At 42.2% G+C, this 17,083-nt stretch overlaps 2 protein-coding genes across 4 annotated transcripts in view; one reads left to right on the forward strand and one right to left on the reverse strand.

The window, feature by feature from the left end:
* Nucleotides 1-4,911, forward strand: part of zbtb41 (zinc finger and BTB domain containing 41) — a 39,924-nt gene extending 35,013 nt beyond the window's left edge. For all 3 annotated transcript variants that reach the window (XM_068037703.1, XM_068037702.1, XM_068037704.1), the window contains one exon: nucleotides 13-4,911. In XM_068037703.1, coding sequence (XP_067893804.1) covers nucleotides 13-665 — 653 coding nt within the window. In that variant the 3' untranslated portion in view covers nucleotides 666-4,911. The remainder of the gene's footprint in view (nucleotides 1-12) is intronic.
* LOC137373011 (complement factor H-like) overlaps nucleotides 1-17,083 on the reverse strand; it is a 621,771-nt gene that overhangs the window by 264,730 nt on the left and 339,958 nt on the right. The gene's annotated exons all lie outside the window — the stretch shown is intronic.

The following is a 17,083-nucleotide window of genomic DNA, read 5'->3' on the forward strand; positions in this document are numbered from 1 at the left end:
TCTTTACTACAGGTGAAAAACCCTATAAATGTCAAGTTTGTAACCAAGCATTTCGAATTAAGAAGACTTTAACAAAACACATGGTTATTCATTCTGATGCCCGTCCCTTCAACTGTCATCATTGCAATGCAACATTCAAACGGAAAGACAAGCTAAAGTATCATATGGATCATGTTCATGGCACTAAGTCTCTAGAACAGTCAATTGTGGCTGCTTCTGAAGTGAAAATGGTATCCCAGCAGTTGCTATATGCACAAGATGGCAAAATGTACCAAACCGATGCAAAACCATATTTGGATCAAAATAAGGTTTACTCAGGAGAGAGCAAAACAACAATTCAGAATATTCACGGAGATGTAACACTTGTACCAGTACGGATTGCTGATACTGCTGTTCAGCCTGAGGCAGCCCAACATGATGCACCTTTGGCTTCACAACCTCACAGCCTCCTTCACTCCCAACAGCCTCATCAGCAGACTGATTATCAAAGAGCTAATGACCTTGCATTTCTGGAGAAGTACACTCTTACACCACAACCTGCCAATATTGTGCATCCGGTTCGTGCTGATCAAATGTTAGATCCAAGAGACCAATCATATCTCGGAACTTTACTCGGGCTTGACACGGGTACACCAGTACAAAGTATTTCCAATGCAGAGCATTAATTACAATGAACAATACACCCTCTGTGGAGTAGTAGTCTTACACAGAAAAGTAAAAGATGAACTTATAAATCAAAACTAATTTGATATCGATTGCAAATTATGTAGTAAATTGGTTTGATTTCCTTCAATTATCCACGTTTTGGTATCCCGGGTATGTTATAATGTATTTTAAAAAAGGGGGTATTTGTCATGTTTGCATTTACTTCCAGTCCTACAAGTCTGATTTCTGAGTGAAGTGCAAGGCTTGGTTATTGTATGTTACTGAAATTATGCTTCAGCGCCAGTTATAAGATGTCTTGAATGATTTTAAACATTAACCTATTCAATTCCAAAGATTAATATTGAAGATTAATATTAAACTGATAGTATTTATTGTTTGACCATGATGTCTTCATTCTTGGAAGATGAAAAAATACATAACTCAGCTTTAGGCCTAGTCGTCCTCACTTTTTAAAGAACATTATATTCTACATAATTTTAATAATTCAAAAATGCAGCTTGAAAAATCTGAAGGATGCCTGATTCTTTAAGAAGAGTTTTAGTAAGAACCTATGTTTCCCAAATTTGACTTGCAGAAATATCTTGGCATCTGACTTGCTAATAGTCAAGATCCATTCTCTCAGTCCTTTTGAAAGGAAAATAGAAACCTTTCTCTTACACTAGAAAGAAATTGATATCGCATTGATATGGGAAGCATATACCATTTGAAATGTCATCTTTTCTGCTATGAGAAACTGCTAGATATCAAAATAAACTGAAAACCAGGAATATGAATTAGTATTAAACCAGATGACAAATAAAAATAAAATAAACCATATAATGCCTCTAAAGACAAGCTTTTATACCAAAAAAGAAAAACTAACGATCTGGAATTTAGATTAGCATAGAAGGAATATGTGTAGTCAAGAAAACCTGCAGGTGAAGCCATAGTGGCAGGAAGTACAGTATTGAGAATAACACTTTAATTTGAGGAATTATAATTATTGCACCAAAGTGTGCAAAATGTACCTTTCTGATTTTATTTCACACATCAAAAGTACAAGGTCCTGCCAACCTGCAGAGTTGAAGGTAGCGCTACAAAATTTACATGCCTATTCTGGGTAACCACTCAAACTGATATCAGCTATAAGAGCAGCAGGAAGCAGCTGTATGATTATCCATTCTGTAATCAGTGGTCAATAGTCAAAGTTGCTCATATATTTAGATAGGACTGAAGTTTCTTGCACGAGTCCTTACCAATTGGGTTCTAGGTTATGAAAGGCCACTGATCAATGCAATTTGCTTGCATTCTGTCGGTTAGCTGAGAACTGAAATGGCAGGGGAGGGGGAGAGAAGGAAAAATATTTCAAATATATTCTACAAAGTAGGTGTTTTAAATATTTTTTAACCCTTGGATAGAAGGAGTATTTTATTTTAAAAGTATTCCTTAGTATATTTACATTCTTTGAGAATATAATTGTCCTATGAATGCTGTGTATTTAGCCCTGGATAACTTTTCTTTGCAACTAATTTTCCTGGGGTTCATTACCACACCTAAGTCCACTATTCTCTGAGTGTCAGCTGTGGTGCAGTTTCTCTCACCTTTAAGTCACAAGGTTCAGGGTTCAAGTCCCACCCCAGGGTTTGAGCACAAAAATCAAGGCTGACACTCCAGTGCAATACTGAGGGAGCATTGAGCAAATTGGCTGCCATGTTTCCTATATTACAGCAGTGACTACACTTCAAAAGTACTTCATTGGCTGTAAGGTGCTTTGAGACATTCAGTTGTCATGGAAAGTGTTATATAAATGCAAGTATTTATTTTTATCGTGTGATGCAGTCAATCAAGGATATTGCTGTATAAAGTGGGTTTGGTCTCTTTCAGAATTATTCCCTCTTCCTAACCTGTTCTGAGTTCTGATATTTCAGCAGGCACTGGAAATGAGCAACTGCTCTGTTTTTTCTTTTTAATTTGAATCAGTTATTTATAACTCTGCTGAGCATGTGTTCTGTATTTTGTTCCTCTGCCAAACTTTAGAGAGGTTCAGAGGTGACACCAGAAGCACTCAGTGCCTGAATAGCTTGTGAAGATTTGCTTCAGATTCTATGCAGAATTCAAAAATAGAGACTGATATATCCATTACAAACTTACAAAAGACTTGTATATAAATTTAACCTTGACATGGGGAAAAAAAAAGTTTGCTTTGTATACAGTAGCTTGCTTTTGTGACTTGTCAATAGCAGGAAATAAAGAAACTCGGCTGATGCATAGAAACAGTAAAGGAACATCAAGGATGTCTTAAAGGCACAGGTATTCTGAGTTTCTCCAGTTGAAAAACTTGCCAGATAAGAGATTTTATATATAATGAAGATTGTCAAGTAAGCTACCTGCCATAGCTTATTGTCAAATTAAACTGAATCTAGCAAACGTCTGAAGTATGAAACCAATGCAACGCTTTAAGTTTCCTTGCTAAATAAAGATTAACAAAAAAATCAAATGAAATTATGTGAAAACTATTGTGGAAACAATCAATATTTTTCACTACAAAATATGAAGTGTCATAATGAAGCATTTGTGTAAGGTTAATATACTTAATGAGTACTTTGTATCAGTGTTCACTAAGGAAATGGAGGCTGACAAAATATCGGTAGAAGTAGAGGGAGTAGAGGCAATGGATAGGATAAAAATTGAGAGGGGGGAGCTACTAAAAAGGTTGGCTATGCTTAGGATAGATAAGTCACCTGGTCTGGATAGCCTGCATCCCAGATTGTTAAAGGAAGTAGGGTTGGACACAGTGGAAGAGCTTGCCATAATCTTCCAATCTTCTCTGGATATGGGGGAGATGCCTGAGGATTGGAGAGTGGCAGATATGACACCCTTATTCAAGAAGGGGTGTAAGGACAGTCCTAGCAACTGCAGGCCAAGTAGTTTAACACCAGTGGTGGGTAAGATTTTGGAAACAATAATCTTGGAAAATATCAATGGACACTTAGAGAGGTTTGAGTTAATTAAGGGTACCCAACGTTGATTTGTAAAAGGCAGGTTGTGCTTGACAAATCTAATTGAATTCTTTGATGAAATAACAGAGAAGGTTGATGAAGGAAATGTAGTGGATGTTGTTTATATGAATTTTAAGAAAGCATTTGATAAGGTACCACATAAAAGGCTGGTTAACAAAATTGAGGCTTATGGAATAGGAGGGTCAGTGTCCAATTGGATAAAAAAAAAATTGACTTAAGGACAGAAAACAGAGTCATAGTAATTCAGACTGGAGGATGTTCCCAAAGGTTAATTGCTGGGACCACTGCTTCTTTTGCTATATATAAATGATTTGGATCTTGGAATACAGAGTAGAATCTCAAAATTTGATGACAACACGAAACTTGGAGCTGTGGCAAACAGTGAGCATTATATGAACCGCCTGCAACAGTACATAGATAGCCTAGCAGAATGGACGGAGAAGTGGCAGATGCAGTTTAATACTGGCAAGTGTGAGGTGATGCATTTTGGCAGAAGGAATAGGGAAAGACAATATATACGTAATGGCACAGTTCTAAAGAGTGTGCAGGAACAGATGGACCTGTGGGTGCATGTGTATCGATCTTTGAAGATGACGGAACATATTGAGAGAGTGGTTAGTAAAGCATATGGGATCTTGGGCTTTACAAATAGAGGCATTAAGTACAAAAGCAGGGAAGTTGTGCTGAACCTATATAAAGCTCTAGTTAGGCCCCAACTGGAGGATTGCATCCAGTTCTGGTCGTCACACATAAGGAAGGATGTGAGGCCCTTGAGAGGGTGCAGAGGAGATTTACCAGAATGGTTCCTGGGGTGGAGGATTTTAGTTGCAAGGTTAGGTTGGAAAAGCTGGGTTTGTTCTCCTTAGAACAGAGGACATTGAGAGGAGATGTAATAGAAGTGTACAAGATTATGACAGGCTTAGATCATTTAGACAAGGAAAAACTTCCCATTAACTAATGGTACAAGGACTACGGGACACAGATTGAAAGTTTGTGGCAAAAGATGCAGGGGGAATATGAGGAAGTAGTATTTTACACAGAGGGTAGTGATGACCTGGAACTCACTGCCCAAAAGGATGGTGGAAGTGGAAACAATTAATGACTTCAAGGGGGAGTTGGATGGCCACCTGAGAGAAATAGACTTGCAGGGCTATGGGGATCCAGCCAAGGAGTGGGACCGACAGCATAGCTCCTTGAAAGGTTGGCATGGACTCGATGGGCCGAATGGCTGCTTTCACTGCTGTATATGACTCTAGTACAGTACCAAAAGTTTGCAATTGTCAACTGTTTCTGAATAAAAATGTGTGTATATAGGATATATTTCTTGAAAAATTAATGATCTGGATTTTTGCCACTGACATGAAATAATCTCCGCACGAACCTCGTGGCAAGAATTTTAGCTGTCGTCAGGGTGGATTCCCACCCAACATGGGTTGCTGCAAGGCCCAGCTGCTCAGGCCAATTTGGACAAAAACAACTGATTGTAGGTGTGACTTGCAGTCACTGCACCAGGAAAACTGAAAACAAAAGGCTGTTGCAGTAAAAAGGCATTGGAAAAATCAAATTTTTAGTAGACCTAATTAATTTTACAAAATTAAAAATGTTTTTAAAAATAATTTTGATCAGATAAATCATTTTAGTGATATTTTAAAAATATGAATCATAGTTCAAAAGTCATATACTTTACTTTTAACAAGATTTATTAGATTTTTAGGTTTCATGTGAAGAAATGTTGAAAAAAAAATTCCATTTTAATTCATTAAGTTTGTGCGAATTGCGAGGAGGCCTCATAAGCCTGAAAATACAGGTGTAAAATTTATTAGTCCAAATTCACGTTGGTTCTTTACTTGGTGTTTAGACATAGAAACATAGAAAATAGGAGCAGGAGTAGGCCATTCGGCCCTTCGAGCTTGCTTCGCCAATCATTAGCGAATTCCACAGGTTCATCACTTTCTGGGTGAAGATATTTCTCCTCATCTCAGTCCTGAATGGTTTACCCCGTATCCTTAGACTGTGACCCCTGGTTCTGGACTCCCCCACCATCAGGAACATCCTTCCTGCATCTGCCCTGTCAAGTCCTGTTAGACTTTTATCGGTTTCTATGAGATCGCCCCTCACTGTTCTGAACTCCAGCGAATATAATCCTAACCAATTCAATCTCTCCTCATACGTCAGTCCTGCCATCCCAGGAATCAGTCTGGTAAACCTTCGCTGCATTCCCTCTTTAGCAAGAACATCCTTCCTCAGATAAGGAGACCAAAACTGCACACAATATTCCAGGTGTGGCCTCACCAAGGCCCTGTATAATTGCAGTAAGACATCCCTACTCCTGTACTCGAATCTTCTCGTTATGAAGGCCAACATACCATTTGCCTTTTTTACCGCCTGTTGGACCTGCATGCTTACCTTCAGCGACTGGTGTATGAGAATACACATTTTTGCATATTTCCCCTCTCTCAGTTTATGGCCGTTCAGATAATAATCTGCCTTCCTGCTTTTTTTGCCTTCCCTTGGGAGTAGAGGATTAGCGCACTATAGTGCGCATGTGCACTCTGAAAGTTTCGGGGCTTCCCCGACGTTAGGTAGAGGTGAATGCTGAATACTTTGCTGCTACTGGCACTGCAAAATCTGGCCCATTGTTGATTACATTTCATTTTTACAAGTAATATTTACAAGTACATAAGTTCAATCATGGTGTTTGTTAGGAATGTTAGCAGGAAAGGTTTTAGTAAATAGTCCATTTTATGTTTAGGACTTTTATTTTGTGTACTTATAGAGTCATAGAGTTATATAGCACAGAAATAGGACTTTCGGCTCATCGTGTCTGTGCCGGCTGTCAAGCACCTAACTATTCTAATCCCATTTTCCAGCACTTGGCTCGTAGCCTTGCGTGCTATGGCGTTTCGAGTGCTCATCTAAATACTTCTTAAATGTTGTGAGGGTTCCTGCCTCTACCACCTCTTCAGGCAGTGCGTTCCAGATTCCAACCACCATCTGGGTGAAAATTTTTTTCCTCAAATCCCCTCTAAACCTCCTGCCCTTTACCTTAAATCTATGCACCCTGGTTATTGACCCCTCCGCTAAGGGAAAAAGTTTCTTCCTATCTAACCTATCAATGCCCCTCATAATTTTGTGTACCTCAATCATGTTCCCCCTCAGCCTTCTCTGCTCTAAGGAAAACAACCCTAGCCTTTTCTAATGAGAACTTTTGTCATGAGACCCACTCTTGAGTGCTGAGCTAATGTAAGTTGGTGTAAAACCAAGAATTAAGTTCATGGAGGAGGTGTGACTTAATGGTCTTTTAGCTGAGTTTAAAAAGCCAGACCATTGTAAAGAAGTTAGGGAAGATGTAGAGGGTTGCCCAGTGATCAATCTCAGCAAATGTAACATGGGGTATCCAGCAATCGTTGCATCATTGTGTGTGTTGTCTCTGGGTGGCATTTTCTCTAATAAACAATGGCATAGTGGTAATATTACTGGACTAGAAATCTAGAGGCCGTGACTAATGCTCTGGGGAAACAAGTCGAAATCCCACCATGACAGCAAGTGGAATTTAAATTCAATTAATTAATAAATCTTGAATTAAAAGCTAGTGTTAGCAACGGTGACCATGAAACTACCAGATTATCATAAAAACCCAACTGGTTCACTGATGCCCTTTAGGGAAGGAAATCTGCTGTCCTTACCCCGCCTGGCTGACATGTGATTCCAGACCCACAGCAATGTGGTTGACTCTTAACTGCCCTCTGAAATGAACTAGCAAGCCACTCAGTTGTACCAAATCGCTACAGAAAAGTTGAAAAAAAATAAAATTGAAAGGACTACCTGGCATTAACACAGGCACTATGAAAAAGGCACACCCTGCCCAGTTGACTCTGTAAAGTCCTCCTTACTAATTGTTGGGGACGTGTGCCAAAACTGGGGAGCTGTCCCACAGACTAGTCAAGCAACAGCCTGATGTAGTTATACTCACCAAATCATACCTTACAGTCAATGTCCCAGACGCCTCCATCACCATCACTGGCCCACTGGCAGGACAGAATGTCTTCAACATTGACTTAGGGCCCTGTGAAATCTCAGAATAAGGTCAAACATAGGCAAGAAAACCTCCTGCTTACCATCTACCACTCTTCCTCGTCTGATGAATAAGTACTCCTCCATGTTGCACCCCACTTGGAAGAAACAATAAGGGTAGCAAGGGACTGAAATGCACTCTAGTCAGGGAACTTAAATGTCCATCACCGCGATTGGCTCAGTAGCACCATGATTGACAGAGCTGGCTGAGTCCTGAAGGACACAGCTGCCAGACTGGGCCTGTGGCAGGTGGTGATGGAACCGAGAGCTTGACCTTGTCCTCACAAATCTACTTGTCACATATGTATCCATCACTACTGGTAGGAGTGACTACCACACAGTTCTTGTGGAGCCGAAGTCTCAACTTCACACTGAGAATACCATCCGTTGTGTGGTACCAAGACTGCGAAATGGGATAGATTCAGAACAGATCTAATGGCTCTAAACTGGGTATCCATGAGGTGCTGTGGACCATCAGCAGCAGCAGAATTGTATTCAGCCACAATCTGTAATGTTATGGTTCAGCATATCCCTCACTCTACCATTACCATCAAGCCAGGGAATCAACCCTGGTTCAATGAGGAGTGCAACACGGATTAGCACCAGGCATACCTAAAAATGAGGTGCCAACCTGGCGAAGTGATGACACAGGACTGCATGCATGCTAAACAGCAGACGCAGCATGCAATAGGTGGAGCTAGGTGATCCCACAACCAAAGGATCAGATCAAAGCTCTGCAGCCCTACCACATCCAGTTATGAATGGTGGTGGCAATTATACAATTAACTGGAGGAGGAGGCCCGTCAAACATTCCCATCCTCAATGATGGGGAGCCCAACAGGTCAGTGAAAAAGACAAGGCTGACGCATTTGTAACCATCTTCAGCCAGAAGTGCTGAGTGGATGATCCTTCTCGGCCTCCTCCTGAGGTCCCTGCTTCACAAATGTTAGTCTTCAGCCAATTCGATTTACTCCATGTGATATCAAGAAATGGCTGAAGGCACTGGATACTGCAAAGGCCAACATCCCAACAATAGTACTGAAGACTTGTGCTCCAGAACTGGCCACGCCCCTAGCCATGTTGTTTCAGTACAGCTACAACACTGGCATCTACCTGACGATGTGGAAAATTACCCAAGTATGTCCAGTCCACAGAAAGAAGGACAAATCCAATCAGGCTAATGACTACCCCATCAGTCTACTTTTGATCATAAGCAAAATGATGGAAGGTGTTGTTGTCGACAGTGCTATCAAACGACACTTGCTTAGCAACAACCTCCATATCGATATTCAGTTTGGGTTCCACCAGGACCTCTAGGCTCCAGCTCTCATTAAAGCCTTGGTCTAAATATGGACAAAAGAGCTGAATTCAGAGGTAAGATGAGAGTGACTGCCCTTTACTCAAGACAACATTTGACCAAGTGTGGCATCAAGGAGCCCTAGCAAAACTGAAGTCAGTGGGAATCAGGGGGAAAGTTCCCCACTGGTTGAAGTCATACCAAGTACAAAGAAAGATTTGCAGGAGTTCCTCAGAGTAGTGTCCTAGGCCTAACCATCTTCATCTTCATCAATGATCTTCCCTCCATCATAAGATCAGAAGTGGGGATGTTCACTGATGATTGCACAGTGTTCAGTATCATTCGCAACTGCTCAGTTACTGAAAAAGTCTGTTGATATGCAGCAAGACCTGGACAAGGTTCAGGGTTGGGCTGATAGTGGCAAGTAACATTCGCACTACACAAGTCCCAGGCAACAAGAGAGAATCTAACCATTTCTCCTTCACATTCAACAGCATTGCTATCCGCTTGCCTGGAAGAGTGCAGCTCCAATAACACACAAGAAGCTCAAGACCATTCAGGATAAGGCAGCCTGCTTGATCGGCACCCCATCCACCACCTTAAACATTCACTCCCTCCACCCCCGGTGCACAGTGGCGACAGTTTCTACCATATACAAGATGCACTGCGGCAACATGCCAAGCCTCCTTTGATGGCACCTTCCAAACCCACGACCTCTGCCACCTAGAAGGACAAGTGCAGCAGGGACTTGGGTACGCCATCACTTGCAATTTACCCTCCAAGTCACACACCATCCTGACTTGTAATTATCACTGTTCCTCCACTGTCACTGGGTCAAATATCTGGAACTCCATTCCTAACAGCACTGTGGGTGTACCTATACCAGATGGACTGCAGCAGTTAAAGAAGGTGGCTCACCACTACCTTATCAAGGACAGTTAGGGCAGGGTAACAAATGCTGCCTTGCAACAACTTGCATTTGTTTAGCACCTTCAACATAATAAGGCATCCCAAGGCTCTCCCACAGGAGTGATATCAAACAGAATTTGACACTGAGCCACATAAGGAGACACTAGGGCAGATGACCAAAGGCTTGGCCAAAGAGGTAGGTTTAAAGGAGCATTTTAAAGAGGAAAGGAAGGTACAGCAATGGAGGGAATTCCACAGCTTTAGGGCCTTGGCAACTGAAGGCATGCCTGCCCATGGTGGAGCAATTAAAATTGGAATTGCACAAGAGGCCAGAATTAGTGGAGCACAAAGCTGTCAGTGTGTTTTAAGGTTGGAGGAGATTAGTGATATGGAGGGGTGAGGCCATAGGGGGACTTGAAAACAAGGATGACAATTTAAAAATAGGTTGTTCCTTAACTGGGAGTTCATGTAGGTCAGCAAGCACAGCTGAGTTAAGTGAGCGAGACTTGGTGTGTGTTGGGACATAGGCAGCAGAACTTTGGCTAACATCAAGTTTGCGGAGGGTAGAACTAGGGAGCCTGTCTAGGAGTGCATTGGAATAGTGAAGTCTAGAGGTATCAGAATTGTGGATAAGGGTTTCAGAAACAGATAAGATGAAGCAAGAAGGGGGGAGTCAGGCGATGTTACGGTGGTGGAAATAGGCAGTCTTAGTGAGGTGCGGATATGTGCTAGGAAGCTCATCTTAGACTCAAACAGAACACCAAAGTTGCGAGCAGTCTGGTTCAGCCTTTGCCTCATATCTCCAAATATCTTTGATTAACAAAAATCTATTAATTCAAATTTAATTGCCGTTTGCAGATGACAGTTCCAAACTTCTACCATCCTTCTTCGTGTAAAAGTGTTTCCTAATTGCCCCCGCCACCCACCCCCCCCCCCCCCCCCCCCCCCCTCCAAACACATATTAGATTGACTCAGTAGTTTATGAAATTTTAGTTTGGAAAAGGCCCAAAATTAAATTCACATCCATTGCTTTCCATTGAACAAGCAGTGACACCACAGCAATTCCTATAAGCTATGGCACAATATTTTTTCTCGTGACCCCAAAATATTGCAAGTGTTTGTGCTTTCATAAATGTTTAGGAATGAGAGCACATTGAGCTTGTTCTATCCTCCAATTCAGCATCTGATCTAACCATTTGAAAAAATCTTATACCTACCTCCAAGTTGTACCTTTACTTGTTGAAGTGACCAAACTCCCTTCTGGCTACTTCAGCAGTTTGTGCAGTAAACACTAGGTGACAGTGTAAGATTTAGTCAATGACAGTGTGAAAATCTTTTTTCCCTTATTTTGTTTGCATAAGAATTTACATGATTTCTCAGGTAATGGTCCACAGAGAGTAACGAAGTATACACTGCTTTTTTTTTTAGAATTAGAACATTACAGCGCAGTACAGGCCCTTCGGCCCTCGATGTTGCGCCGACCTGTGAAACCATCTGACCTACACTATTCCATTTTCATCCATATGTCTATCCAATGACCACTTAAATGCCCTTAAAGTTGGCGAGTCTACTACTGTTGCAGGCAGGGCGTTCCACGCCCTTACTACTCTCTGAGTAAAGAAACTACCTCTGACATCTGTCCTATATCTATCACCCCTCAACTTGAAGCTATGTCCCCTCGTGTTTGCCATCACCATCCGAGGAAAAAGACGCTCACTATCCACCTTATCTAACCCTCTGATTATCTTATATGTCTCTATTAAGTCACCTCTCCTCCTCCTTCTCTCCAACGAAAACAACCTCAAGTCCCTCAGCCTTTCCTCGTAAGACCTTCCCTCCATACCAGGCAACATCCTAGTAAATCTCCTCTGCACCCTTTCCATAGCTTCCACATCCTTCCTATAATGCGGTGACCAGAACTGCACGCAATACTCCAGGTGCGGTCTCACCAGAGTTTTGTACAGCTGTAGCATGACCTCGTGGCTCCGAAACTCGATCCCCCTACTAATAAAAGCTAACACACCATATGCCTTCTTAACAGCCCTATTAACCTGGGTAGCAACCTTCAGGGATTTATGCACCTGGACACCAAGATCTCTCTGTTCATCTACACTACCAAGAATCTTCCCATTAGCCCAGTACTCTGCATTCCTGTTACTCCTTCCAAAGTGAATCACCTCGCACTTTTCCGCATTAAACTCCATTTGCCATCTCTCAGCCCAGCTCTGCAGCCTATCTATGTCCCTCTGTACCCTACAACATCCTTCGGCACTATCCACAACTCCACCGACCTTAGTGTCATCCGCAAATTTACTAACCCACCCTTCTACACCCTCTTCCAGGTCATTTATAAAAATGACAAACAGCAGTGGCCCCAAAACAGATCCTTGCGGTACACCACTAGTAACTAAACTCCAGGATGAACATTTGCCATCAACCACCACCCTCTGTCTTCTTTCAGCTAGCCAATTTCTGATCCAAAGCTCTAAATCACCTTCAACCCCATACTTCCGTATTTTCTGCAATAGCCTACCGTGGGGAACCTTATCAAACGCCTTACTGAAATCCATATACACCACATCCACTGCTTTACCCTCATCCACCTGTTTGGTCACCTTCTCGAAAAACTCAATAAGGTTTGTGAGGCACGACCTACACGTCACAAAACCGTGCTGACTATCACTAATGAACTTATTCTTTTCAAGAAGATTATAAATCCTGTCTCTTATAACCTTTTCCAACATTTTACCCACAACCGAAGTAAGGCTCACAGGTCTATAATTACCAGGGCTGTCTCTACTCCCCTTCTTGAACAAGGGGACAACATTTGCTATCCTCCAGTCTTCCGGCACTATTCCTGTCGACAATGATGACATAAAGATCAAGGACAAAGGCTCTGCAATCTCCTCCCTAGCTTCCCAGAGAATCCTAGGGTAAATCCCATCTGGCCCAGGGGACTTATCTATTTTCACACTTTCCAAAATTGATAACACCTCCTCCTTGTGAACCTCAATCCCATCTAGCCTAGTAGCCTGAATCTCAGTATTCTCCTCAACAACATTTTCTTTCTCTACTGTAAATACTGACGCAAAATATTCATTTAACACTTCCCCTATCTCCTCTGATTCCACACACAACTTCCCACTACTATCCTTGATTGGCCCTAATCTAACTCTAGTCATTCTTTTATTCCTGATATACCTAAAGAAAGCCTTAGGGTTTTCCCTGATCCTATCCGCCAATGACTTCTCGTGTCCTCTCCTTGCTCTTCTTAGCTCTCCCTTTAGATCCTTCCTGGCTAGCTTGTAGCTCTCAAGCGCCCTAACTGAGCCTTCACGTCTCATCCTAACATAAGCCTTCTTCTTCCTCTTGACAAGCGCTTCAACTTCTTTAGTAAACCACGGCTCCCTCGCTCGACAACTTCCTCCCTGCCTGCGGATGTCAGAGGAGGTGTTATAGGCTTTACAATATTTGAAGGGCTCCTGTACAGCTCTACAGTTCTTTATATTTGAGTGTAGCTAATAATTGCCAGAATCACATATCTTAACCTCTAATTTTCAGTCTACCCTATTAGATAAGAGTGCAATTCAACACCCATTCTGTCCCTGTCTCTAGCCCTTCTTGACCGAAGCCCTTGAGGCCTGGAAACTGCCATTAAACCTGACGTTGCATCTACTTGACCTGCTATCAACTGAGCAATGGACCCCTGTCCTCTGCAGACTCTCAGAATTCACTCAGGGCAGCAAAAAAGTACAAACCTCAGCCCTGATACACCCATGACAAATTTGGACAAAACAAATTCTGGGCATCACAATTTTGGAAGAATGCCAAGGCCGTGGAGAGGATCTAAAGGAAATGTATTGGAATGATAAGAAGGACGAGGGACTTAAGTTATATGTTGAGACTAGAGAAACTAGGATTGTTCTCCTTAGAGCACAGACTATTGAAGGGAAATTTAACAGGTGTTCAAAATCATGTGGGGTATTTCCAGAGTAAATAAAGAGAGGCTGTCTCCACTGGGTTGGTAACCAGAGGACACAGATTTAAGATAATTGGCAAAAGAACCGGTGAGAAATAAGAAATCTATTACACTGCAAGTTATGATCTGAATGCACTGCCTGAAAGGGTGGTGGAAGCAAATTCAATAGTAACTTTCACAAAGGAACTGATATATACTTGAAAAGAAAAAAAATTAGCGGTATGGGGAAAGAGTGGGTGAATGAAATTAATTGGATATCTCTTTCAAAGAACTAGCACAGACATGAAGGGATAAATGGCCTCTTTTTGTGCTATATGATTCTATGACATCTGCTAGTGATGTGCAGATTCTGCCTACTTGTAGGGAAATACCAAAAGTTATCAGCTTGCTTCCAACAGGCCCACCCACTCCAAGCCTCACATCCGAAAGGATTCCCTACCCCAGGGTTGTCCAACACACGGCCCGCGGGCCAGGAACCTGCCCGCCAAAGGTTTCTATCTGGCCCATGGATTTATTTCAGAGATTAAAAGTTTTCCATTTTCTTCTTCTTCCAGACCGGCATTTTAAAAAATATCACAAGTCAGTTTCACAGCTGACTGGTGCTGCATGAAAGTGTGAACAGCGGTTTCCCAACTTCGAAAAGATTCGAGGTTTTCCGACTTTTTTAAAGGCTGCCTGGCGACCCCGGGTATGTCTGAAGTTGGGAAACCGCTGTTCCCGATGTCAGCACCCGTCAGTTGTGAAACACAGTGCGATTTATTTAAAAAACTGAGCAACCACAAGACTGCTGTGCTGAGCACTCCTGCTCCCTACAATTCCTGGAGAGAGAGATAGAGAGGGGGGCGAACAGAGAGAGAGAGGGGGAGACAGAGAATGGGGGGGGGGGGGCAGAGACAGGGGAAAGAGAGGGAGAGAGGGGGACAGAGAAAAAGAGAGGGGTAACAGGGAGAGAGAGGAGGGGATACAGATAGAGAGGGGGTCAGAGAGAAAAAGAGGGGAATAGAGATAGAGAAAGGGACAAAGAGATGGGGAGAGGGACAGAGTGAGGGACATAGAGAAAGGGTGGGACAGACAGCGAGAACGACACAGCGGAGGAACAACACAGTGAGGGGAGAATACAGGAAGAGAGTCAGAGAGAGAGAGACAAAAAGGGAGAGAGAGGGATCAAGATCACTCCTGACAGATGGACATCTATCTGGAATACTCTGCATCACTACAACAAGTGTGCAGGCAAACATTGACTACTTGTGCTAGCAAAAGAATGCTACGTATGTCACTACAGCAGTATCCAACATATTGATGAGAAAGTAAGTCAATAAATTAATCTCATTTAAAGCTTCGTCACAAAAATGCACATTTGTTGTTGTTTTGATTAATGGTAAGATACAATTTTAATGTCTTTATTTTTAAATAGTCGTTTGGTAGTACAGAACTTGAGTATTGCTGAAAATAGAGATATCTTGTTGAAGCTTTTCGTCTTGTGCTCGTCAGCAAGAATTCATTTTTGGGATGTGGGTGTCACTGGCTAGGTGCCCATCACTAATTGCCCTTGACTACTAGGCCATTTAAAGTTTGCTGTGGGCCTGGATTTATATGTCGGCCAGACCAGGTAAGGATGACAGATTTCCTTCCCTAAAGGACATTAGTGAGCCAGATGGGTTTTTACAACAATCAACAATGGTTTCATGGTCACCAGTAGACTAGATTTTAATTACAGATTTATTAATTGAATTCAAATTTCACCATCTGCTTTGGTGGGATTCAAACCAATGTCCCCAGAGCATTAGCCTGGGGCTCTGGGTTACTAATGTAGTGGCATTACCACAGTGTCACCACCTACCCCCTATGTACAGGAAAACAATAACTTTATACTGTATGAGAAGAGAGTGCTGATTAGTTTACAAGTGAACTCTGATTGGTAGAGGCGTTGCCATGGAAAATGCACCAGTTAATGGTGAATGACAGTTAACGGCCAAGCTTTGTTTGAAATTTAAAGCAGGCAGCTTGACTTTGATTGGTCGAAGCATTGCCCTGAGGAATGAACCAGTGAATGCTGTCACTTATTTTGTTTAGCTGAAACAGGTGCAATGTGTGTACATATTCTTTCTGTCTGCAATGAACAGGGCCCCGTATATTAATATATGTAGTTTCCAGTACGCGCAAATGCGCCACACTGCAAGCCCTACGGACAACCTTAAATTGATTGTCAGTGTAATTCTAGCACACTGAGGATTATTTAGCAAATGTTGTCCAATCACGGAATCACATCTAGTGTTGGGCACTGTGTTTTGAGTTTTGCAAGCAGGGGCAGGTTGGGTACAGCCTGTACCTTACCCAATGCGAACAACAGAAGGGACATGTTTTATATGATCTGCTTGTCTTTGGGACATACGGCCTACATGCCGAGCATCACACTGGCATTGAAATTCGTATATCATGTTACTCATTAGATTAAATTACCCTGGAAGGGTAAAGTATCCCAAAATTTGAGCAACAGGTGAAGATAGCTGTTTCACGCAGCTACTATGCAGTAGCAGCGCGTGTGGTGTTCCCCACTAACAGGATGCTGCCATCAAGCCAAAAGACATCCTTCTATCATACAAATGAGTAATGTGATATATGAATTACAATGCCAGTGTGATGCTAGGTATATAGGCCGTATGTCCCAAAGATTGGCAGATAGTATCAAACAACATGTCCCTTCCGCTTTTCGCAATGGGCAAGGTACAGGCTGTACTCAACCAGCCCGTGCTTGCAAAACTCAAAACACAGTGTCCAGCATTTGATGTGATTCCGCGATTGGACAACATTTGCTAAATAATTGAGGTATAGAATACAAGAGCAGGGAGGTTATGCTGGAACTGTATAACTCATTGGTTAGGCCACAACTTGAGTACTGTGTGCAGTTCTGATCACCTCATTACAGAAAGGATGTAATTGCACGAGAGAGAGTACAGAGGAGATTTACAAGGATGTTGCCAGGACTGGAAAAATGCAGCTATGAGAAAAGATTGGATAGGCTGGGGTTGTTCTCCTTGGTACGGAGAAGGCTGAGGGGAGATCTGATTGAAATGTACAAAATTTGAGGGGCCAGGATAGAGTGGAGGTGAAGGGCCTATTCACCTTATCAGAGAGGTCAGTGATGAGGGGGCATATACT

This window comes from Heterodontus francisci, chromosome 8 (assembly GCF_036365525.1).
Source record: "Heterodontus francisci isolate sHetFra1 chromosome 8, sHetFra1.hap1, whole genome shotgun sequence".
NCBI classification, from domain to species: Eukaryota; Metazoa; Chordata; class Chondrichthyes; order Heterodontiformes; family Heterodontidae; genus Heterodontus; species Heterodontus francisci.